Raw genomic sequence first — 24,537 nt, 5'->3', positions numbered from 1 at the left:
CTCTGGAGTGAAGAAAGAAGTAGCGTAATAAGCTGTACCCTTTGCTCCTCTATCCCAGCGGAAATCTTTCAGTACACAGTGGTATGGGGCCCGTGCTGGGATCCAGCCTGGACACTGATTAGCCAGTCTGTGGACCTCTTGACCAAGCCCTCAGCTGACCCCAGCCCACCCTTGCCCTGGTGGGACAAGAGCCGTCTTCTGTTCCATGGGGACTGGCACATGGACATTGAACAGGCAAATCTGCACCAACTGGCTACTGAGGTGAGGGCTTCCGGAGTTGTTTTCTTACTAGGATGCTATGATTTGGGCTTGTATAGCACATGGCGGGGGGAGACCCAACGATACTTATTTGGGAGATTGGGAGATACTCTTATCCAGATCTCACCGAGTTGTTGGGGGTGGTTACAGGACCCATACAACACAACAGAAAATATGCACTGGGAGTGGAGCCACCTGTCTTTTCATTGGAAACCTGGTCAATTTGTGTTCAAGGGTGACTTGGATGTCAACGTGAGAACAGCTTCTAAGTGAGTGGAGTGATGGGTGGGGCCTCAACAGGGCGAGGGATTCAGGTTGGTGGGAGAGGGGAAGAGCCAGGGGGTTCCAAGTGATCAGGGCACTGAGAGCTGGGACTCTGTTGTGAGACAGGTATGATGACTGCTGCTTCCTTCACCTGCCTGACCTCTGCATGACACTGGACCTGCAGTGGCTATGCCATGGGAACCCCCATGATCACCACAGTGTCACTCTGCGGGCTCCAGAGTTTCTGCCTGAGGTGCCCTTGGGCCAACTCCATGACTCCTACCGGGCATTCCGCTCCGAGAACCTCAATCTCTCCATCAAGATGGATCTGACCCGGCACAGTGGGAGTGAGGCTTGGGTCTGGGGCAGTGGGAGGAAGAGTTGGGAGGATGGGCTTAAACACAAAGGACTTGACCCTTTGGGGCGGGGATAGGGAAAGCAAGGGAGGATTTGGATTAGGACCTTTTTTTGAGAAAGGGTTGGTGAAGACAAAGCTTAGATTTTTTTTTTTTTTTTTTAAGATTTTATTTATTTGGGAGAGAGAGAGTACAAGTAGAGAGAGAGGGAGAAGCAGACTCACCACTGAGCAGGGATTCAGATGCGGGGCTCTATCCCAGGACTTGGAGATCATGACTTGAGCTGAAGGCAGAGGCCTAACTATCTGTGCCACCCAGGCGCCCCCAAAGCTTAGATCTTTAAAAGGGAAGGGTATTGGGGATATTGATTTGGGGCTGAAAGCTACTTGGGTTTTTAAACTTCTAAAAGTTGAAGCTAGGGATGGATTTAGGTTCATCTTTGTTTTAATCACAGGTAGGAGATATCTATCTTGTCTTTTACAGCAATATCCCAGCCCAGGATTCTGTTATATAGTAGTACCCTGCGCTGGATGCAAAACTTCTGGGCAACTTGGACTAGTGTCACAAGGCCTATCTGTCGGGGAAAGCTCTTCAATAACCTGAAACCAAGCAAGAAGAAACTTGGCCAGCACTACAAGCAGCTTTCCTATACTGCGCTTTTTCCCCAGCTGCAGGTCAGGCTCTGACATCTTCAGTTCTGTTCCCCTTCCCTAGTTTTTTCATTTTTCCTTATCTTCATCATCTCTCGGATACCATTCTTTGTTCAGCATTATGCTCTCTGCTTGTCAGGTGCATTATTGGGCCTCATTTGCCCAGCAACGGGGCATCCAGATTGAGTGCAGTCAGGGCCATGTCTTCACTAGGGGAACTCAGCGGCTTATACCTCAAGGTAGGTTCAAAGACTGCCTTCCTTTCTCGTAGTTCTTGCCCTCTTCGCCCTTCTCGTTCCTCTTCCTGCTTTCTGTCCCACGTTGCCCTTCTCTGTCGGTCTGCATGGGCTCTGTATGGCTCCTTCTCTCAGCGGGCACAGTGATGCGGCGCCTCATCTCTGACTGGAGTGTGACCCAGATGGTTAGTGACCTAAGTCAGGTGACTGTTCACCTGATGGCTTCGCCCACTGAAGAGAATGCTGATCACTGCCTTGATCCTTTGGTGACAAAGACCCACCTACTGAGCCTGTCCTCCCTCACCTACCAGCGGCACAGCAATCGCACAGCTGAAGAGGTACCGCTTGACTCAGTCTCTTTACAACCTTATTTGTGTCAGTATGTGTCTTGGTTTGTTTGGGCGGCCATAACTAAATACCAAAGACTGTGTGGCTTAGGCAACAAAAATATATTTCTCACAGTTTTGGGGGCTAGAGGTCTAAGATCAGGGTGCCAAGCATAGTCAGATTCTGATGAGGGCTCTTTCCTGGCTTGTAGACAGTTGCCTTTGCTGTGTTCTCACAAGGCAGGAAAAGAGAAAGGGAGCATCCTCTTTGGTGTCTCTTTTTTTTAGATTTGGAGCGAGAGCGAGCACAGGCAGACAAAGTGGCAGGCAGAGGCAGAGGGAGAAGCAGTTTCCCTGCAAAGCAAGGAGCCTGATGTGGGACTCGATCCCAGGACGCTGGGATCATGACCTGAGCTAAAGGCAGCTGCTTAACCAACTGAGCCACCCAGGTGTCCTTGGTGTCTCTTCTTATAAGGGCACACTGATCCCATCATAAAGCCCTACCCTCATGACATTTAAATCTAATTACCTCCTAAAGGCCACATCTCCAAATATTATCATACTGGGGATTATGATCTCAACATACAAAGTTTGGTTGGGGCAACAATTCAGTCCATGGCAGTGGGTTGCAGGCAAAGGTCCAGGTAATGTTTCTAACTACATTCCAAGCATATATATCATTATTATATAATGAATTCACTTATCAACTGTATCAGTGTCCCTCTTTTTGAAAATTCCTTTTCTCCTTCTCCTTCTAAAGATAGTCTCTTGCCCTTCAGGAAACAGTAAAACTTTTTTCCTAGGACCTTATTTGGTGGGATTTTTTGCCCCCTAATTAAGGAAAGATTTTATCTATCTATTTATTTATTTATTTATTAAAGATTTTATTTATTTGATAGAGAGAAATCACAAGTAGACGGAGAGGCAGGCAGAGAGAGGGAAGCGGGCTCCCCGCTGAGCAGAGAGCCCGATGCGGGACTTGATCCCAGGACCCTGAGATCATGACCCGAGCCAAAGGCAGCGGCTTAACCCACTGAGCCACCCAGGCGCCCCAAGGAAAGATTTTATGTTGAAATTTTTTTTTATTCTCGTTTTTAATTAAGTAGGCTCCATGCCCAAGCTGGGGCTTGAATTCACAACCCTGAGATCAAGAGTCACATGCTCTACCAACTGAGACAGTTAGGTGACCGTATGTTGACATTTTCTGAACCATATAAATATAGTGGATATAGTCTGAGTGTATTCTAATGCACACATTAAGACCATTTAGTTTTTCTTTTTCTAGGGTTGCTTTATCTCTCCTAGAACAGATTTGTTTTTTCTTTTTAGGTGGCAGGGGGCAGAAAGAGAGAGAAATTTTTTTTTTTTTGTTAAAGATTTTATTTATTTATATGAGAGAGAATGAGTGAGAGCATGAGTAGGGAGAGGAGCAGAGGGAGAGGTAGACTTCCACCATGCAGGGCCTCCCCGACCCCTGACGTGGGACTTGATCCCAGGAGCTTGGGCTCATGACCTGAGCCGAAAGCAGATGCTTAACCAACTGAGCCAGGCACCCAAATAGATTGCTTATTCGACAAGTTTGTTTTCTTATCTCTATATCTGTGGTACGGGAGAAATTGTGGGAATTTCCATGCTATCTTGTGGTTCTTGTTTCTTAGGAGCTCTCTACTCGGGTTGGGGATCCTGCCTTTCACACACACCAGCTGCACTTGGTAGATTTACGGGCTTCGTGGACAACCACAAATCGGGACATTGCCTTTGGTTTATATGATGGCTATAAAAAGGCGGCAGTACTCAAACGTAACCTCTCTACTGAGGCCCTGAAGGGGTTAAAGATTGAACCCCAGATGCCAGCTAAAAAGCCAAAGCAGAGTGTTCTGACCAGTGCCCCAGCCCCACCTCCCGTCAACACTCCCAGCTTTAGTGGACAGCCTGAGAAGGGGTCATCAGGAGGTAAGCTGGGGCAGATGAGACTTCATTGGGTTAGGGTTAGAATATGTCCATGGGATTGGACAGGAATTGGGAAGGACTAATTGTGGATGGTTCCATCTAGGTGTAGAGATGAAAACTATTGTTTCTCCATATTAGGCCACCTTAGTCTCTCTCTCTCTCTCTTTTTTTTTTTTTTTAATATTTATTTATTTATTTAGCAGGCAGAGATCACAAGTGGGAGAGAGGCAGGCAGAGAGAGGGGGAAGCAGGCTCCCTGCTGAGCAGAGAGCCCAACTCAGGGCTTGATCCCAGGACCCTGGGATCATGACCTGAGCCGAAGGCAGAGGCTTTAACCCACTGAGCCATCCAGGCACCCCTCTCTTTTTTTTTTTTAAAGATTTTATTTATTTATTTGACAGAGAGAAGTGCAGTAGCTGAGGGGAGGGGCAAAGGGGGAGGGAGAAGTATGTTCCCTGCTGGGCAGGGAGCCTGAAGCAGGACTCAGTCCCGGGACCCTGGGATCATGACCTGAGCTGAAGGCAGACGCTTATCCGACAGCTCTGGAGGTGACCCAGTCCACCTTAGTCTTACATAGCAATGATATAAGGGCATTTAAAGGGTGTGATTCTGTGACCAAGAGAAGAGGATCATGAAGGAGTGATGGGTCAAAACAGTATGAGTAAGGGAAAGAAAGGATTAAAGAATTGTTTTGTGGTTTGATGAATTAATTTGTTCAGTCAGCCAATACTGAGTACTTAACAGGCACAAAGCACTGTGATGGGTTCATGAGAAATATAAAATGGAAGACCTTCTACTTGCTACAGCAAGTAGTTTATCATCTCTGGATGAGCTAACTAAGATTATTTGTTCATTCACTCAACCACTCATTCATTCATAGATTCTTTTTAGCTTATAGACGATTTATAATGCACCAGACATAACCCTAGACATTAGCGATATAAAGGTGAGGGAAAGCTCAGAAACTAGTAGGTAGGCATGTAAATTATTATTTCATTATGAAAATGCTTTGTAAGAATGTTCAAGGAGAAAGTATTTTAATCAGCATCGGGAAGTCTAGAAAGGTTTCCCAGAAAAGATCGTTGAGATGGGTCTTAAAAGATGAGTAAGAGGGGCTCCTGGGTGGCTCAGTGGGTTAAAGCCTCTGCCTTCAGCTCAGGTCATGATCCCAGAGTCCTGGGATTGAGCTCCGCGTCGGGCTCCTTGCTCAGCAGAGAGCCTACTTCCGACCCCTGTCTGCCTCTCTGCCTACTTGTGATCTGTCTGTCAAATAAATAAATAAACTCTTTAAAAAAAAAAGAAAGATGAGTAATAGTTCAACAGGCAAGGAGAAAGCAGAGGGCATTTTAGGGAGAAGGAATGATAAGTACAGAGGAATGCAAGTTCATGGTGAGTTTAGAACAAGGTGAAAAGTGATCATGTCACAAGTGAGAAGTGAAAGTATATGGGAGTTCTTGACTAGAGTGAAGAAGGGAGTGCAATCAGGGAAAGATTTATTGATGAAATAATATTTAAGCTGGACTTCGAAGCCTTATTATAGTTTGAACTTGTGGAAATGGGGAGAAAGGGCACTCAAGGCAGAGGGCGTATCCTGATAGGAGTAGAATTGGTAAAGCTCAATACGTTCAAAGGAGAGCAAAGAGTCTGTTTCAGTTGTCATAGAGAGTAGCTAAGATGAGGGGTGAGGGAAGATCCTGGAAAGGAAGGCTGTACATAGACCATCAAAAGCCTTCCATACAAGGCTAAGGAGTTTTTGGTCCTTACTTAGCAGACAGTGGTGAACTACTGAAGGCTTTTGAATAGGGATGTGTCATCATTAGACTTAATTTTTAGGAAGATAAATCTTGGGGTGCTGTGGAGAAGGACTCGGGGAAAACTGGAGGTGGAGGGACCAATAAGGAAACTATTGTGGCATCTCAACAACATGTAATAGTAGAGGCAATGAGAATGGAGATGGGGAGATAGATAGAAATGTTAATGTGTCTATGAAATGTGCAATGCAAGGAACACATCTAGGTAATGTCTAACAGCTGGAGATGAGATCTAAAAGCTTAGTTTCAGCATGAGCTAAGAGGTAAGGCCAAGGAGGTAATAATAGTTGCCTACTGTGTGGCAGGTACTCTGCAAAATACTTCTATATGTTGTTGCATTAAATTCCCTCAACAACCTTATGAGACACTTACTCTTATTTTACAGACATGGAAACTGAGGCCCAGGTTAAAGCAAGCTGCCAAAGGTCACAATCAAGAAACTGGCAGAGATACGATCTTAAATATAGGCAGACTAGTCTGATTCTGGAGGCTGCTATTAACCATAACACACTGTTAGACAAACTCATTAGAAGAAAAGAGGAAGAGGGGAACATGCCAAGGATGGACCTTAGGAGATACTTATTTTCTAAAACTTGGGAGAAAAGGATTTAGAGGCATAATCAGAGGAAGCAGTAGAAGTATGAGAACACAGTGGCACTAATGGCAAGGGAGTGGTTTCATGGGGAAAGGAGTGGTCAACAAACGTTTAAGATAATATGAAGTAAAAAATACAAGTAACAAAATGAGAAAAAAAAGATCCTAGAATAATTCAGAGTTTGATATACCTAGGAGAAAAAATGCTGCCACTTACATAGTATTTCTAAGTTTCTTTTGGGAATCTATTACTTTTGTTAAATTGAAGGGGAAATGAAATGACAACCCTTATTGTGCCCTCAAGGATGAAGAGGTGGAGTGGATAAGTTGCAGATAGGAGAATGTGTTGTAGAGAAATTGAAGGAAGATCATTTGGGCCCTAGATGTGTTCCCTATCCTTTTGAGATTATGACTTTTTCCCACTTGCTGTGTCCCTGCAGGTGCCTACATGTTGCAGAAGCTGATTGAAGAGACAGATAGGTTTGTAGTGTTCACAGAAGAGGATTCAGGAGTGAGTGACCAGTTGTGTGGCATTGCTGCCTGCCAGACGGATGACATATATAACCGAAACTGCCTTATTGAGCTGGTTAACTGCCAGGTAACTTGTCTTTACCAGAGCACCTCAGCCTTGGGCTAGATCATAGTATGTGTTCATCTTCTCCCACCATCAAATAAGAAGGGGCAGACAAGAGTTCCAAAAAAGTATTCCTTCCAGCAGGTATCTAGGATAATCCAACTTTCATGTCTAAAACCATAGCATTCACTCAGTAAGCCAGAATTAGGCCCAGCTGTAGTCATAGGTGCAATCCTTTCATTAACCTTCTCACCTTCCCTGGTGGCCCTTGTGCTGTAATTCTGCTTCTGTCTGTGGTATAGATGGTTCTTCGTGGAGCGGAGACAGAAGGCTGTGTCATTGTATCAGCTGCCAAAGCTCAGCTGCTGCAGTGCCAACACCATCCAGCCTGGTATGGTGACACGTTGAAGCAAAAGACGTCCTGGACTTGCTTACTGGATGGCATGCAGTACTTCGCCACCACTGAAAGCAGCCCCACTGAGCAGGATGGCCGACAGCTCTGGTTAGAGGTTAGTTAGTGGCACTGGGAAGGCCCATTATAGTCCCACTTTTCCATATTTGGCTCCTTCCAGAAGACTGTTTGCAAGATTCCTGCTAGTACCTATTGCTCCAGCTTAGTAGAATAACGAAGCTGGTAACACCTTGAATGTAGGAATTGTAGGTAGTCTCTGATTTTATGGTCTGTGAGCACATAGTGCTTTTTTTTTTTTAATCTCTTGCTATTCTTTTTCATTGCAAAGGAAATTCTCATTTCCCAGCACCAGATGAAGTAGATTGGAACTTTTTTACTTCTCTTTTTTTTTTTAAGATTTTATTTATTTATTTGACAGAGAGATCACAAGTAGGTAGAGAGGCAGGCAGGGAGGAAAAGCATGCTCCCTGCTGAGCAGAGAGCCTGATGTGGGGCTCAATCCCAGGACCCTGAGACCATGACCTGAGACGAAGGCAGAGGCTTAACCCTCTGAGCCACCTAGGCACCCCAAGAACTTTTTTACTTTTTTTTTTTTTAAGATTTTATTTATTTATTTGACAGAGAGAGATCACAAGTAGACAGAGAGGCAGGCAGAGAGAGAGAGAGGGAAGCAGGCTCCCTGCTGAGCAGAGAGCCCAATGCGGGGCTCGATCCCAGGACCCTGAGCTCATGACCTGAGCCGAAGGCAGCGGCTTAACCCACTGAGCCACCCAGGCGCCCCACTTTTTTACTTTTGAGAAGATTGCTGACCCCTTCTAATAAAGCACAAAACCAGTGGGCAGCCAAGAAAATAGGCAGTAAGTTTGAGAACTTGAGATAAGTTCTCTATCTGCCCTTTCTCTTATTTCTCTTATGAAGATGGTTGATTGGTTGTTTCAGCAAAGTAGTAAGATTGAATAGAAAGATCGCTTGTCTAGTAGTCAGGTTATGTGAATTCTAATGCTACCTTTGCTATTATAGTAGCCATGAGCCCTTGAGCAAGTCATTGTTATTTATACAATTGAGTTAATACTTCCTTCTCACAAGATTATTGAAAGGATCAGTGAGACAGTGCTTTGAAAAACAAAGCTTCATTTAGAGGGAAAATAATCCTATCATTTTTAAAAAGTTGTTAGGTCAGAGGTGGTGTGTGTGTCAAGGTAATGTTTTCTTAGATGGTGAAATTATGAACAGTTGGCAGGGACTAGGTTGTAGGTTTTCTTTTCAGCTTAGTAAAACAATTTGCATTATAATTTCTAGGATATAATATCAGAATTATTGAGAGATCTTAGTGTGTAAGGTAAGATGTACCTAGCCAGTATTCTTTTTTTTTTTTTAAAGATTTTATTTATTTATTTGAGAGAAAGAGAGAGAGCATGAGCGAGGAGAAGTCAGAGGGAGAAGCAGACTCCCCATGGAGCTGGGAGCCCGATGTGGGACTGGATCCTGGGACTCCAGGATCATGACCTGAGCTGAAGGCAGTCGTCCAACCAACTGAGCCACCCAGGCGCCCCACCTACCCAGTATTCCTGCACAGGCGTGAAGTGGTCACGTTGTGCTGGGCATGGTACACCCAAACAGCTTATGCATCCAGCTGCATCTGTTAAGCACCAGTGTGGTAACTTCATTTGCCATTATACTCAATGGGGAAAAAGCTAATCCCTCTTCCCTGCCTGGTGCTTCTTACTCCAACAACCTTTGGGCTCAAATCTAGCAACCTCAGATGTAATTACATACAAGGTAATCATTTAATCAGATGTCAAGCCAAGGAAGGGTCGGGTTGTTGATAATATGAGAGGTCATGTAATGTATCATATTACAGCTGTGGTTCAAACAAACCGTGCTCTTTACCAGTAGTCGCAGGAGGTAGGCACAGAAGATTCTAACTACTCAGGCAGAGGTGGGCAAGATGAGCTATGTAAGATCTCGCATTTTCTGGGCCTCTGCTGCTTTCAGGCATGCCTTCTTTTGCTTGTGAAACCTTTATTCCCTGTCTGGCTATGGTATTAGCATTAGAATAGAATGTGTATTTGGCTTAGATGGGAGGGACTTTGTGGGTGGGTTTTTTTTTTTTTTTTTTTAGATTTTATTTATTTGGGGCGCCTGGGTGGCTCAGTGGGTTGGTTAAGGCCTCTGCCTTAGGCTCAGGTCATGATCCCACGGTCCTGGCTTTCTGCTTGGCGGGGAGCCTGCTTCCTCCTCTTTCTCTGCCTGCTTCTCTGCCTCCTTGTGATCTCTCTCAAATAAATAAATAAAATCTTTTTTTTTTTTAATCTTTTTTTAAAAAAAAAATTTATTGGGCGCCTGGGTGGCTCAGTGGGTTAAGCCGCTGCCTTTGGCTCAGGTCATGATCTCAGGGTCCTGGGATCGAGTCCCGCATCGGGTTCTCTGCTCAGCGGGGAGTCTGCTTCCTCCTCTCTCTCTCTCTGCCTGCCTCTCTGCCTACTTGTGATCTCTCTCTGTCAAATAAATAAATAAATAATCTTTAAAAAAAATTATTTATTTGAGAGAGGGAAAAAGTGTGCTTGTTGTGCATGGGTGTTCAGGGGTAGGGGCAGAGGGAGAGAGAGAGGGAGAGAGAATCTGGAGCAGACTCCATGCTGAGTGCCAAGCTGAAGCCCTGAAATCATGACCTGAGCTGAAACCAAGAGTCGATCGTTGAACTGACTGATCCAACCAGAAACCCTGATATTAGCTATTTTGGTGTGAAGTGGTTTTGATTTGCATTACCCTGATGATCATCTTTTCGTGTTTCTGTTAGACATCTGTATGTCTTTTTTGGAAAAACATCTACTCAGATCCTCTGCCCATTTTTAAATTGGATTAATGTTTTTTTGATGTTGAGTTGTAGGAGTTCCTTATGTATCATTTGCAAATATCTTCTTCCATTCATTCTTCCAGCCTGTTTGTTTTGCTTATGGTGTCCTTTACGGAGTTGGCAGAGGACTTTCATCTTGCCTTTCCTATATGAATTTTTTGTGACTTGGCAGATTTGCTTATGGTCTATCCATATCACTCATTCTGTTACTCATTTTGACGTAAGCTTAGCAGAGACTTAGCTCAGCAGAGAGCCTGCTTCCTCCTCCTCTCTCTCTGCCTGCCTACCTCTCTGCCTACTTGTGATCTCTGTCTGTCAAATAAATAAATAAAATCTTTAAAAAAAAAAATTCATTCCCCTTACCCCATAGCAAGTGTCAGAGTGATCATCTGAAGATGAACACATGAATAGCAAAGTGGGTGGGAAAGTCATTGGTTTTGATCAAATTTGTTGTGCTTAACATGATTTGAATTTTTTCCTGTTTTCTTAATCTTGGTAAAATACATACAAAATTTATTGTTTTAACCATTTTTAAGTGTAAAGTTTGGTGGTATTAAATATATTCATGATGTTATTCAACCATCACTACTATCCATCTCCATGACTCCTCATCTTGTAAAACTGAAATTGTACCCATTAAACAATAACTCCCCACCTCCCCCTTTTCAGTCCTTAACAACTACCATTGTACTTTCTGTCTCTATAATTTTGACTATTCATTTTTGGTTTTGTTTTTTTAAGATTTTATTTGATATACAGTGAGAGAGGGAACACCAGCAGGGTGAGTGGAAGAGGGAGAAGCAGGCTCCCTGCTCAGGGGTCCTTGATCCCTGTTCGCTGGGATCATGACCCCAGCTGAAGGCAGACACTTAATGACTGAGCCACCTAAGCATCTAGTTTTGACTATTCTTTTTTTTTTTTTAAGTTTTTATTTATTTATTTGACAGACAGTTATCACAAGTAGGCAGAGAGGCAGGCAGAGACAGAGGGGGAATCAGGCTCCCCGCTGAGCAGAGAGCCAGATGCAGGGCTCAATCCCAGGACCCTGGGATCATGACCTGAGCTGAAGACAGGCTTAACCCACTGAGCCACCGAGGCGCCCCTAGTTTTGAATATTCTTTTTTTTTTTTTAAGATTTTATTTGTTCATTTCACGGACAGAGATCACAAGTAAGCAGAGAGGCAGGCAGAGAGAGAGGAAAGGAAGCAGACTCCCCACCGAGCAGAGAGCCCCATGCAGGGCTCAATCCCAGGACCCTGGGACCATGACCTGAGCCGAAGCCAGAAGCTTTAACCCACTGAGCTACCCAGGCACCCCTAGTTTTGACTATTCTTAAGTATCTCATATAAATGAAATCATATAGCACTTGTCTTTTTGTTGTAACTGACTTAATTTCACTTTCTAGAATCTCTTCAAGGTTTATCTGTGTTGTAGCGTCTTCCTTTTTTTTTTTTTTTTAAGAGAGGGAGAAAGGAAGTGGGAAAGAGAGAGAGGCAGGTAGGGGGAAGGGCAGAGAATCTTAAGCAGGCTCTGTGCACAATGCAGAGCCCAGTGTGGGGCTTGATCTCACAATCCTGAGATTAAGACCTGAGCCAAAATCAAGTGTCGGACACTTAACCAACTGAGCACCCAGGTGCCCCAGCATCTTCCTTTTTTTTTTTTTTTTTTTTTTTTTTAAAGATTTTATTTATTTATTTATTTGACAGAGAGAAATCACAAGTAGATGGAGAGGCAGACAGAGAGAGACAGAGGGAAGCAGGCTCCCCGCTGAGCAGAGAGCCTGATGCGGGACTCGATCCCAGCACCCTGAGATCATGACCTGAGCCAAAGGCAGCGGCTTAAACCACTGAGCCACCCAGGCGCCCCAGCATCTTCCTTTTTAAGACTGAATTCCAGGGGCGCCTGGGTGGCTCAGTGGATTAAGCCGCTGCCTTCGGCTCAGGTCATGATCTCAGTGTCCTGGGATCGAGCCCCGCATCGGGCTCTTTGCTCAGCGGGAGCCTGCTTCTCTCTCTCTCTCTGCCTGACTCTCCGCCTACTTGTGATTTCTCTCTCTGTCAAATAAATAATAAATAAAATCTTTAAAAAAAAAAAAAAAAAAAAAAAAAGACTGAATTCCATTGTGTGTGTGTGTGTGTGTGTGTGTATACACCACATATTGCTTATCCATTCTTCTACCAATGGATATTTGGGTTTCTTCCATATTTTAGCTATTGTGAATAATGCCATATGAACATATACAAATCTCTTCAAGACCTTGCTTTCAGTTCTTTTGTGTATATATCCAGAAGTAGAATTGCTGGATCATATAGTAATTCTGTTCTTAACTTTTTGAGGAATTGTGCTTGATGTAGTATTTGCCACAGTACCATTATACCATTTGACACATCCCCAACAGTGCACAAGGAATCCAATTTCAGCACACCCTTGCCAGCATTTGGTATATTCTCTCTCTCTCTTTTTTATTTTTTTTTTTTTTGATAGTCACTATCCTAATGGGTGTGAGGTAGGACAGGATTTAATTTTAACCTAGCTTGCTTTTCTGGCCTCAGGCCTGCAGGTTTGGCAAATGTGCATGTAAATCATTTGGCTTTGGGGAATTTGAGTGGTTTGGGCCAGGAGGAAGTCACGTATGTCTTATACCATGGGAGATCCTTAGGCTATTCTAGGCAGTGGAAGTCTGAATAGTAAGTATAACTTCTTGCATCTTAGAGGTCTGTGACCCAGTTGGCCAGGAGTTAAATATACCTGTATCTCTCTCTTCAGGTAAAGAATATCGAGGAGCACCGGCAGCGTAGTCTGGATTCTGTGCAGGAGCTGATGGAGAGCGGGCAGGCAGTGGGAGGCATGGTTACCACCACCACAGGTCAGCTCTCTCTTATTCCCCATCATGTGGTTAGGAAGAGAGGCGCATTTTCATACATACTCTCAAGATTAACATATGCTGGGGTAGGACCATTTTGTGTTAGGCTAGGTTGAAAGCAAGTGTCTATAGAATTCCCTAGACATCACACGTAGCCAGAGACATCACTCCTAGCTCTTACAGTACCTTTTTTGAGAGTGTCTTTTATCTCTTTCCCACCTCTTCCCAGATTGGAACCAGCCAGCTGAAGCGCAACAAGCCCAGCAAGTCCAGCGGATCATTTCACGCTGTAGCTGCCGAATGTACTATATCAGTTATAGCCATGACATTGATCCTGAGCTGGCAACTCAGATTAAACCACCTGAGGTCCATGAGAACCAGGAAAAGGAAGATCTCCTAAAGAAACAGGAAGGTATTCAGGGCTTGAAAGACTTTTAGAAGGGGACTAGGATACTTGTGAAAGTAGTTGCTTCCTTCATGGTTCTGAGTCAGTAGTGTTATTAGAAGTCCCACTGTGCACTGGACATTACTTTGTTCTGCATTATGTAAGGTCTGCTGTAAGAGGCTGAAGTGTGCTCTTGGAGGGAACTGGGATGAATGGGAATTGTTTGATTCCAAAATAAGCAAACATATTTCTACCCATGAGCATCTCACTAAGCTGTTTCTATGGGGTTAACAGGAGAAGTTTCAAGTATGGGTTTAAAGATGGGGTAGGTATTTAGAGAGAACCTTGAGTTTCTTACTTAGCTGCTAATAATTACGTAGGGGCTGTGGATACCTTTACCCTTATTCATCATGAGCTGGAAATCTCCACCAACCCGGCTCAGTATGCCATGATCCTGGACATTGTCAACAACCTGCTGCTCCATGTAGAACCTAAGCGGAAGGTGAGCATGAGCCTTTATAGAATGCCAGTTAGCCTCATAGGAACCCATAGACCTTGTGCTTTATTTGGGGTCCAGTAAGAAAAGCCATGATTCAGACTGAAAAAGGGCCTTGTGATTGGTACATCCTCTGTTAATCAGTAGTAGCCGTTGAAATTTCACTTACCCAGGAAGGGCCTTGAGTGTTCCGGAGACTGTAGAGCTTGTTTACTTGATTGTTTTTCTTGGTCAGTTCTCTACTCAGTCACTTTGATACCTCTGAAATCAGTAACTAGTCCCCACTATCACCTCCATTCCTACCCTGTGGGACTGGCTTACTGTGAAATCTTTACTACTTCTGCATGGGCCTGCCCCTTACACTTGCTACTAACGCTGACAGATACAGGTAAGCTTTCTAGAAGAGATCCATATTCCTTGTCACTTTTTCTGTTTCACTTTACTGCAAGACAACTGTTAAGAAATCTTGTTCATTTCCTTTTCCACTGCTTCAGGAACATAGTGAGAAGAAGCAGCGGGTCAGGTTTCAGCTCGAGATCTCTAGCAATCCTGAGGAACAGCGCAGTAGCATACTACATTTGCAGGAGGCTGTGCGGCAGCATGTGGCCCAGATACGGCAGCTGGAAAAGCAGATATATTCTATCATGAAGGTAGTTACCGGGGCAGTCTGAGAGGGTGTTCGTCTAGGACAAGGGAGATCTCCTCTCAGTTTCTCCTGCCCTGGATCCCTAGTCTTTGCAGGATGACAGCAAGAATGAGAACCTGCTTGACCTGAACCAAAAGCTTCAGTTACAGCTAAACCAGGAGAAGGCCAGTCTACAGCTGGAAAGCGAAGAACTTAATATCCTCATCAGGTGCCACAGCATTCTTTCTCTGCCTCTTTCCGGTGCCCCAGCTAGGGTTGATCTCTCTTCCTTGCCCATGTTTTTTTTCTTTTTTTTAAAGGCTTTTATTTATTTATTTGAGAGACAGAAATCACAAGCAGGCAGAGAGGCAGGCAGAGAGAGGGGAGAAGCAGGCTCCCTGCCAAGCAGAGAGCCCAACACGTGGCTTGATCCCAGGACCCTGAAATCATGACCCGAGCCAAAGGCAGAGGCCTCAACCCACTGAGCCACCCAAGTGCCCCTTCCTTGCCCATGTTAATGATAGTCTTTGGGTCTCGTGCACATCATTGAAGACTGATATAGATTTGGATACTTCCTGAATGAACCTGGCTGGACTTGGCCAAAAGACTGAGAATAAGAGACCCCCTCCTTTGACTCTTCATTAGAGTACCTCTTAGGAAAGAAGAAAACCAAATGGTTTGGAAAGATCACTTTTGTGGCCTTGCTATGTGCAGATGAACTAACAATAAAATGTCTTGAAGTTGATCAGTAAGGAGCACAATTGCAGATACAATCATAGGGGTTTATGAGTGGGCATAGGCTTTTTTAAAAAAGATTTTATTTATTTATTTATTTATTTGTCAGAGAGAGAGTGAGTGTGCGCACAAGCAAGTAGAGTAGCAGGCAGACGCGGAGAGAGAAGCAGGCTCCCCCCCAAGCGAGGAACCCAATGTGGGACTCGATCGCAGGACCCTGGGATCATGACCTGAGTTGAAGGCAGTGGCTCAACCAACTGAGCCACCCAGACATCCCTGGGCAGAGAATATTTTATTAGCTGCGGGGGATGCCTGGCTGGCTCAGTCAGTAGAGCATGCAATTCTTGATGTCGGGATCATGAGTTTAAGCCCCAGATTGGGTGTAGAGATTACTTTAAAAAACAAAAAAAAGCAGCAGCAGCTGTGGAACTTAAGGATGGGCTTTAGCTCCCAGGCTCCAGGTGTGAGGAGCAGTGAATCCAGTGGAAAAAATTTAGGGAGTACCTGTTCCAAAATAGGTCCATCTCTGGGTTTACCTCCTGCATCATTCTAGAGCATTCCACCCCACCCTAACCCAAATGCTGTTACCCTTATTGGCTCTGGCCCTCCTGTCCATCTGCAGGTGTTTTAAGGACTTCCAGTTGCAACAGGCCAATAAGATGGAATTGCGAAAGCAACAAGAAGATGTGAGTGTTGTCCGTCGCACTGAGTTCTACTTTGCTCAGGCACGATGGCGCTTGACAGAGGAAGACGGACAGCTAGGAATTGCTGAACTGGAGCTGCAGCGGTTCCTCTACAGCAAGGTATCGAGTATACAAAGGCAAACTGTGTTGAGAGGCATTGACTTGTCTCAGAACTCTTATAGAAAGAGACACAAAGAGGCTAATTATTATATGATTACTGATGATGTTACTGATGGTAGAGACATGAGCATAGTTCTCCTCAGACACAATTGTTTGTACTTTGAAATTACACAGATATAGATGAGCTTGATCAAATGCTTCTTTCACTGAATAAGAGTATCCCTAGAAATATGGCCCAGAGGGAAGTCATTTTCCAAGTCCAGCTTGGAATAGCATTGTTAAATCTATATGGACATTCAGCTCTCCAGCAATAAGTAACTAATGGCATGGAGGAGAGAACATGATTCATTATTCTACACCCTTTTCCCCCTGGGAGTTTGGAAATATGTAAGACCATTTTTAAAATATCACAGTGACTGGGAAGTGCTATTGGCACTTAGCGTCCTTGCCAACAGTGCCCTCGCCAGTAGTGCCCATGAGAAACACTGGATGAAAGGGTGAATTGATTGTATGAAATTGAAAGGGATGCCAAAGGTTGGGATTAGACACTTGGAGAACCTAAAAATAGGATATGTAGCCATTCTCTGGCAAGCTCCTGAGAAAGGCTAATTATAGTATATTGGGTCGGGGGGTGGTGGGAAATCTTTTTATAGGTGAATAAGTCTGATGACACAGCAGAACATCTTCTGGAGTTGGGCTGGTTCACTATGAACAACCTCCTCCCCAATGCGATCTATAAGGCAAGTCTTATTTCCCCATTCCTCCCCCATTCTCATGCTTCCTAACAAAGGGCATTTGTAAGATTTTATTTATTTGAAAGAGAGAGAGAAGAGGGGCAGAGGGAGAGGAAAAGAGAGAATCCCATACAGACTTTGTGCTCAGTGCAGAGCCCGACACAGGGCTAGATCTCATGACCCTGAGATCATGACCTGAGTGTAAATCAAGAGTCAGATGCTTAACTGAGCCACCCAGGTGCTCCCTAACACAGGGTATGTGTAAGGGCCCTTTCACATAAATCCAGGGTGGGAGGTAGTGTGGTGATCTGAGAGGTTGAAAGCTTGCCCAGCTTAGCAAGACCCTTGCTTTTTCTCGTAGTTTGAACAGACTTGTGGATTGATTTGTTACTCATTATCCTGTAGGTAGTCCTGCGGCCCCAGAGCTCCTGCCAGTCTGGGCGACAGCTGGCCCTTCGCCTCTTCAGCAAAGTCCGGCCCCCTGTTGGGGGTATTTCTGTTAAGGAACATTTTGAGGTTAGTATACAGTCCTTTGGGGATACAGAAACAAAGGGCACTCAAAAGCTATCTGTGTGTTACTGTGCTACATTAGGGGTAGGTAAAACTGAGGGATGATGTCTGAGCTTAATTGCTTCTTCAGCCTTTTTCCTCTTTAGGTAAATGTGGTGCCTCTCACCATCCAGCTGACACACCAGTTCTTCCATAGAATAATGGGCTTTTTCTTTCCTGGCCGAAGTGTGGAAGATGATGAGGTTGGAGATGAAGAAGATAAGTCCAAACTGGTGACTACTGGTGAGAACTTTTATGGTGGAGCTCCAGAAGACTGGGGTAGTGGCCCCAGAGATAGCTAAAGCTTCAGAAAGAGGATAGCAGCTGGTTTTCTTGCTTTCTCGTAGGGATACCAGTGGTGAAGCCTCGGCAGCTGATTGCAACAGATGATGCGGCACCACTGGGCGCTGGGAAGGGTGTGGCACAAGGCTTAAATCGGAGTTCTGGCGTCAGGAGGTCATTTCGGAAAGTACCTGAGGTACCACACATGCCCCTAATGATGGAGAGATGGGAAAGTCCTGGGGTTCTCTGTTTGGCCCCACTAGGGATTTCTTCATTCTTTTCCAGGGATGAAAGGAGATGGAGATGTTTGGGGTCCTAAGTTTCTTCCGATGGTTTCAGGGACTCACATTCCTTTCCTGCCTTTCCTAGCACCCTGTGGATGATATTGACAAGATGAAAGAGCGAGCTGCCATGAACAACTCGTTCATCTACATAAAGATTCCACAGGTTCCTCTGTGCGTCAGCTACAAGGTCTGCTTCTCCCCAGTACTTTCTAGAACAGGGTGGGAATGGAACCAGATAAGATCAGAGAGTAAAGTTAGGCACCACCGTCTAGTTTGTGAAGCTGGTCTGTGGGAGTCAGTACCATTACAGGATGAGGTAAAGGGAAATCAGTAGCTAAACTGCTGCTGTAGGAAAGCATTGGGCTCGGATTCAGGTATGGCTTGAATTAAAAATGGCAGCTGATATGTCTTTTGATTCTTCTTTTCTCTGTCCCCTCCCTCACCTTCTCTTGCAGGGTGAGAAGAACAGTGTGGATTGGGGTGACCTTAACCTGGTGCTGCCCTGTCTGGAATACCACAACAACACCTGGACATGGCTCGACTTTGCCATGGCTGTCAAGCGGGACAGCCGCAAAGCCCTGGTTGCCCAGGTATGCCGGCAGAGTTTGTGGAGGTTTGGTTAGCAGGAGCTGGCAAACAGATCCTGTGCTCAGGTGCATTTCATTGTAGGATATATGTAGGACAAGCAGCCTTTAGGGATGGGCAGCTGAATGAAGTGAGCAACTTCTATCCCTACCCACTCTGTGACTTTGGTCAGATGATTAAATTAGATGGTTATTGAGTATTTTGTATATCTTAACAGTTGATTTTTAGGAAACTGAGGGCTGACACAACTTGAGGTTCAGAGTGGGTTCTAATTAGACTGTAAGCTTCTTAAAAGCAGAGATTATTTTATAATTTGAATTGCCCCGCTGTGCCTTCATGTAAGCTTAATAAATCTTTATTGACTTGTTCACATTGATTTATTCTGCTTGTACCGCTAATATTTACCTTCCCTTTTACTCCTCTCTAACCTATTAGGTAATCAAAGAGAAGCTAAGGCTGAAGCCTGCAACAGGGTCTGAGGTCCGGGGAAAGCTAGAAACTAAATCAGACCTCAACATGCAACAGCAGGAAGAGGAGGAGAAAGCCCGGCTCCTCATCGGTTTAAGTGTGGGCAACAAGAACCCTGGCAAGAAGTCCATCTTTGGGAGGCGCAAGTGATCCAGCATCCAAGAGTGGCTGCAGTACAGGATCTGACTCTGGCTTGGGCCCTAGGGACTTGTGGGGTGGGAGGTGCTTCCCTTTACCCATCAGGATTTGTGGGAGGTCAGGAGCCCACAGGGTACTGTGGAGAGAGGCACTGCTATTTTAGCAGCTGGCCTTTTCCCTGCAGAATACAGTGGATAATAACGCTGAGTTCTACCTCACACTGATCAGCAAGCCAAGGGCCAGAGAGGCATCAAGAGAGTATGACCCAGGGAATGGGCCCAGGACTAGGATCTGGTTCCATTGGGGCCAACTGAAAGGGTGGGAGGGACAGTTCTGATCAAGTGTGATAAATTTTTATAGACCTATATATAAATATATACATATATATTTCTAAGTGTAATTGCTCTCCCTCTGTGTTAGAAAGTTGAGGGGAGGAGTCGATCTCCTGTTCCTCATTCCACTGCCTTGTATGAGAGGTATTAGGGTTCTGGGGGGAGATCAGCCCCTTCTCAATCTGTGCCAAGTTCACTTGGGAAGATGGCAATAGATGCCAGGGCTGGCCATGTGTCCCCTTGGGGTATACCCTGGAGAATGGTAAGAAAACAACTTAAAGAGAAAAAAATATATATTTTAAATTTGATTTTTTTTCTTTTTGGTGTGTTAAATGCATGGGTTTCAACCTGTGTCTCTTCCTCCCCATCAACCTAAGACATATCCTCTAGCTACCACTTTAATGGGGATGACCTCTTCTCTCCTCTGTGAGACTGTATCACAGATATGTCCCAGCTCTGCTTTGACACTGGCCTTCTAATAGGTCTCTACACATTTTAGTGCTGGCTCAGCCTATTCATAACTGGGGTTGGGGGGGGATAGAATTTGGGGATAAGAGGGGTTTGGCTGCATCAACTTGCATCTCCAGTCATGAATAGCAGAGAAGAGGCGGGGCTCATGTGTAATGTAGCATCAGGGGCAGGGGTTGCTTATGTAACTAGGACAGCAGATTTAGCAGGAGGAGAGGAGGCAGAGGCTTTGGATGGGAACAGTGAGCTGTCGGCAGGGGCAACATGCCCCGGTGGCTACTTCTCATAAGGTAGGCTGTGGGGCTCTGGTAGCCTGTTTAGGGGGAGGTAAAGGGGGCATGGGCTTAAGGCCTGGGAACTGAGGAGAATGTTAATGATGCCCACTGTGGAGGGGGACTAGCAGGCTAGTCAGCCACAGGCTGAATCTCTTGATGCCTCAAGAGGAAAAATATCCAAATACTAGTTTCTTAGAGGATTTAAATCATGTCCAGGAAATTTAGGCCTTGGCCCAAAGCAATGGTAATGGCAATGACAATTTTGCCTGGTGCTCAAAAATGGATCCCTAAGGTTGTGATTTGAGGGTATGTCTTCTAAGATGGGAAGAACTTGTAATGCCTCAAGGGCAGAGGTTTAGAGTGGCTCCCTTGGTTCTCAGCAGGGTGACAGCATCCGGGGTCCCTGGGTCCGAGGCTGGAAGAGCCTCTGGTCAGGTGTGGGGACTACCAGGTCAGGTGTGGAAGAGCTGTGGGGACTACGGGGGCATCAATACCTACACCAGGAGTCCTTGGAACCGGCCCGGTTGCTAACAGAGAAGCCTCTGTCTGAGTGGCCAGTACCTCAGTTCGTCAACCTTTTTCTGCCGGAATTTCCCATTAGGCCCCTCAGGGGGCATCACCAGCTGAAGGTAGGTCAGTCCCTGGAAGGGGTTTCAGTCTTGGGGAGACATCTAAGAATGGCCAGAGTTTCAACTGTGCTATTCTCCATTTCTCTGTACAGATTTTAGGCCTTGTGGCTAAAGGCTCCTTCGGAACAGTCCTCAAGGTGCTAGACTGTGGCCAGAAAGCAGTATTTGCAGTGAAGGTAGGGACCTAGATACTCTTCCACATCATTCTCTAGTCCCTGCCTCCAATCTTGGTTTCAGAAAGGTTTGGTAGGCATAAACAACCTGTTGGAGTCACCACTCCTCTCCTTTTATAGGTGGTGCCTAAGGTAAAGGTCCTACAGAGGGACATCCTGAGGCAGTGCAAAGAGGAGGTTAGTATCCAGGTATGCACAGAGCCCAGGAATGGATCCTAGGAAGAAGTAAACCACAGGTGGACAAAGAACCTTTCCTGTCCCAACTGTCCTGCTCTTCCTGGTTCTGCCCACTCCCTCTGCTTCAACCAAAGTAGATCCTGGGAAAAGTAGTTATCAGCAATTAATTCTAGACCCTTCCATGGAAATCTCTCCAGCATGTCATAATGTGTTCCTCAGTATCATGCTGGTTTTGGAATTACCAGGCAGGAAACTTAGTTCACCTGAACTGAGAGGTGGGGCAGCAGCTCCTTTTCTGCAGAACTAGATAAATCCTGACTTCTTGGCTGCCTTGATTCTCAGTGACATTTTACCTCCCTAACTTCCTGTTTTCTTCATTCCTAGCGACAGATCAACCATCCTTTTGTACACTGTTTGGGGGACAGCTGGCAGGGAAAACGGCACCTCTTCATTAGTGAGTGATGGGCCTCTCATTCCCAAGAACCCTTTTATTGTACTCCCCACCTGAGAGTACCTATTCCTTTGGCCTGTCCTCCCTTTGCTCTGTTTCCCTTCTCAGAGCACTTTTCTCTCCCAAGAGAGGGAACAACAGGTGGCATCCGTTTGGGCAAGAGGCCTAAAATGCCTTGAGCCCATGAACAGTAACCCCAAACATTGCCTAGACTTCTGGTACTTTGCAGTGTGCAGCTACTGCAGTACAGATCTGTACTCCCTGTGGTCCTCTGTTGGCTGCTTTGCTGAGGCTTCCATCCGCCTCTTTGCTGCTGAACTGGTTCTGGTGCTGTGTAAGTGAAACAAGAATGGTAATGGAAATGAGGGAAGAATTGAGAGGGAGGGACAGAGAAGAGATCTGATATTAACTCTGGAGGTCAAAGAACAGGGATAGGAATGGGATGGGAACTACAGGAGAGCTTTACCACACCCCAAACTTGCTGTCATCTGCAGGCTATCTCCATGATTTGGGCATCATCCATCGGGATGTGAAGGTAGAGTTAAGTGCTTTTTTCTTTGTCTGAAGTGGGGCCTCAGAAGTTCCAGCAGATCTAAGAAGGCAGCGGGGGAGGGAGCTGAGAAGAGCTGACCTTGGGGCCTTCAGGAGTGCTAAGGATTTGGGCAAGGGCCATCAATGTATAGGCCTGAATACTGAATAGGGCCTTTTTCTCAGCTGGGACATATACGTGTTGGAAGAGGGTTGAAAGGAAGAGGATGAAAAAAAAAAAAAAAGAAAAAGGAAGAGGATGACTAATAACTTCTCATCTGTGATTTTTCAGATGGAGAATATCCTTCTGGATGAACGAGGTAAGTCCTTTTCTTTTCCTAGCCCCAGATTGAGAGGACCCTCAGTTTGGGAATAAGTCGTGGCTGATGAGGGGAGGACCAGAGTGGTGCTGTTGCCTTATCTTTCATAGGCCATCTGAAACTGACAGACTTTGGTCTGTCCCGCCGCCTGCCCCAGGGAACCCGAGCCTATACTATCTGTGGCACTCTTCAGTACATGGGTGAGAGAGGGGCTAAAGCCGGTGGGGTAAGCGTTGGCAGAAGTCTAGCTGATTGATGTCAATGACAACTGTCTTTCAAATCTAGCCCCAGAGGTCCTGAGTGGAGGGCCTTACAACCACGCTGCTGATTGGTGGTCCCTCGGTGTCTTGCTTTTCTCTCTGGCAACTGGGAAGGTGAGAGAATGGTAGGGATTTTGAGCAAAGAGAGGAGCTTTGCCCTGTAATGGGAAAAAGACCTTAGGAAATCTTGCCTCACTCCTCACCAACCAGTGATACTGTGCCCCCCGCCCCACCCTGCCCAACTCAGTTCCCAGTGGCTGCAGAGAGAGATCATGTGGCCATGCTGGCAAGTGTGACCCACTATGGTTCTGAGATCCCAGCTTCTCTTAACCAGGGGCTCTCACTCCTGCTCCATGAGGTAAGGGTGAACACTATTTTCCTTCTATCCCTATCACTGAAGTGATACTTTCCCTTTCCTCTAATAATCTGGCCAGGGTGGGCATGTGCTCCAACTTGATCAAAGTACCATCTCACCACTCACCTTCTAACCTGCACTTTAAATTCCAGTTCTGAGTTTTTCATCCTTCATCTATCCTCCCCATCCATAACAGGTCACTTCTGTGAGAGAGAGCCAGTGCTACTCTCTTACCAATACAGTGCCTTTCTTCCTACCTTTGCCCGGAAATCAGCCTGTTTCTGTCTCTTTCAAATATTCTTTAGGATTCTTCTTCCTGCCCTCCACAGCTTGATGAACTTCTCCTTTTCCAGCTTTTCTGTTTAGCCCCCTTCCCATCCCAGTTCCTCACCCTTCATGCTCTATTTGCCTTCAGCTCTTATGCCAGAATCCCCTCCAGCGTCTGCGTTACTTACATCACTTCCAGGTCCACCCTTTCTTTCGGGGTGTGGCCTTTGACCCAGAGCTCCTACAGAAGCAGCCAGTGAACTTTGTCATGAAGGCGCAAGCTACTCAGCCCAGTCCATCGGAGTCCATGATTTTCAAGGATTTTGACTGTAACCTGGAGTCCTACCTGGTCCATCCCAGCCTTGCTTGAGCCCCTCTACTGTAGATTTGAGCCTATCTGGGAACCTGAGGGTTTCTTCCACTGCCATATCATTATGACCACTTTGATGATCTGGTTTGTTTTCAATCTGTAGCCTCTTACCATTCTGTTATACTTGTTGGACCAGAGTTCAAATTTTGAGCATGCTGCTATTGGCAGCCACAATTCCTGACCCCTCCCACCCTCTAATACAACCCACCTCTCAATTCAACATCTCGTATCAGAGTGTCGACCTTTTCCTTTGCTTCATTTCTTCAATGCTCATACCCTGAAGCTTTCAGCCAGAGGCTTATTCTACTTTTCCTGTTCCTTCCCTCTGCCATATTTCCTTTCATTATTTATTAGAGAGGGGAGGGGCACAAGGAGACAGAATCTTTTTTTTTTTTTTTTAAGATTTTATTTATGTATTTGACAGAGAGAGAAATCAGAAGTAGGCAGAGAGATGGGGGAAGCAGGCTCCCTGCTAAGCAGGGAGCCTGATGCAGGGCTCTATCCCAGAACCCTGAGATCATGACCTGAGCTAAAGGCAGAGGCTTAATCCACTGAACCACCCAGGCACCCCAAGGAGACAGAATCTTAAGCAGGCTCCATGCCCAGCACAGAGCCTGACATGGGGCTCAGTCTCTCGACCCTGAATTCATGATCTGAGCTAAAATAAGGAGTTGGATGCTTAACCAACCAAGCCACT

General features: G+C 45.5%; 1 protein-coding gene across 12 annotated transcripts in view; it reads left to right on the top strand.

Moving 5' to 3' along the window:
• The window catches only part of KIAA0100 (KIAA0100 ortholog), a 37,650-nt gene extending 13,360 nt beyond the window's left edge, over nt 1–24,290 (top strand). Inside the window, exons 18-49 of one of the 12 annotated variants that reach the window (XM_045070122.1) lie at nt 59–261; nt 409–527; nt 649–869; nt 1,362–1,552; nt 1,668–1,767; nt 1,900–2,102; nt 3,749–4,043; nt 6,886–7,043; nt 7,322–7,528; nt 13,055–13,154; nt 13,381–13,563; nt 13,917–14,038; nt 14,527–14,682; nt 14,765–14,886; nt 16,015–16,195; nt 16,849–16,935; nt 17,335–17,445; nt 17,586–17,721; nt 17,826–17,956; nt 18,130–18,231; nt 18,500–18,634; nt 20,691–20,939; nt 21,032–21,115; nt 21,233–21,289; nt 21,674–21,743; nt 21,970–22,074; nt 22,235–22,275; nt 22,561–22,588; nt 22,699–22,788; nt 22,874–22,962; nt 23,096–23,206; nt 23,619–24,272. In XM_045070122.1, the coding sequence (XP_044926057.1) occupies nt 59–261; nt 409–527; nt 649–869; nt 1,362–1,552; nt 1,668–1,767; nt 1,900–2,102; nt 3,749–4,043; nt 6,886–7,043; nt 7,322–7,528; nt 13,055–13,154; nt 13,381–13,563; nt 13,917–14,038; nt 14,527–14,682; nt 14,765–14,886; nt 16,015–16,195; nt 16,849–16,935; nt 17,335–17,445; nt 17,586–17,721; nt 17,826–17,956; nt 18,130–18,231; nt 18,500–18,634; nt 20,691–20,939; nt 21,032–21,115; nt 21,233–21,289; nt 21,674–21,743; nt 21,970–22,074; nt 22,235–22,275; nt 22,561–22,588; nt 22,699–22,788; nt 22,874–22,962; nt 23,096–23,206; nt 23,619–23,840 (4,409 nt within the window). In that variant the 3' untranslated portion in view covers nt 23,841–24,272. Of the gene's footprint in view, nt 1–58; nt 262–408; nt 528–648; nt 870–1,361; nt 1,553–1,667; nt 1,768–1,899; nt 2,103–3,748; nt 4,044–6,885; nt 7,044–7,321; nt 7,529–13,054; nt 13,155–13,380; nt 13,564–13,916; nt 14,039–14,526; nt 14,683–14,764; nt 14,887–16,014; nt 16,196–16,848; nt 16,936–17,334; nt 17,446–17,569; nt 17,722–17,825; nt 17,957–18,045; nt 18,232–18,499; nt 18,635–19,064; nt 19,876–20,690; nt 20,940–21,031; nt 21,116–21,232; nt 21,302–21,673; nt 21,744–21,969; nt 22,075–22,234; nt 22,276–22,454; nt 22,515–22,560; nt 22,589–22,698; nt 22,789–22,873; nt 22,963–23,095; nt 23,207–23,618 lie in introns of those variants that run through there. The other 11 variants (XM_045070121.1, XM_045070128.1, XM_045070124.1 and 8 more) reach the window with 11 other exon arrangements.
• The last annotated feature ends 247 nt before the right edge of the window (nt 24,291–24,537 follow it).

This window comes from Mustela putorius, unplaced genomic scaffold, assembly GCF_011764305.1.
Source record: "Mustela putorius furo isolate JIRA1106 unplaced genomic scaffold, ASM1176430v1.1 tig00003962_pilon_pilon_pilon, whole genome shotgun sequence".
NCBI lineage: Eukaryota > Metazoa > Chordata > Mammalia > Carnivora > Mustelidae > Mustela > Mustela putorius.
The sequence above is the reverse complement of the archived record's forward strand: the minus strand, read 5'-3'. Positions and strand labels throughout refer to the sequence as shown.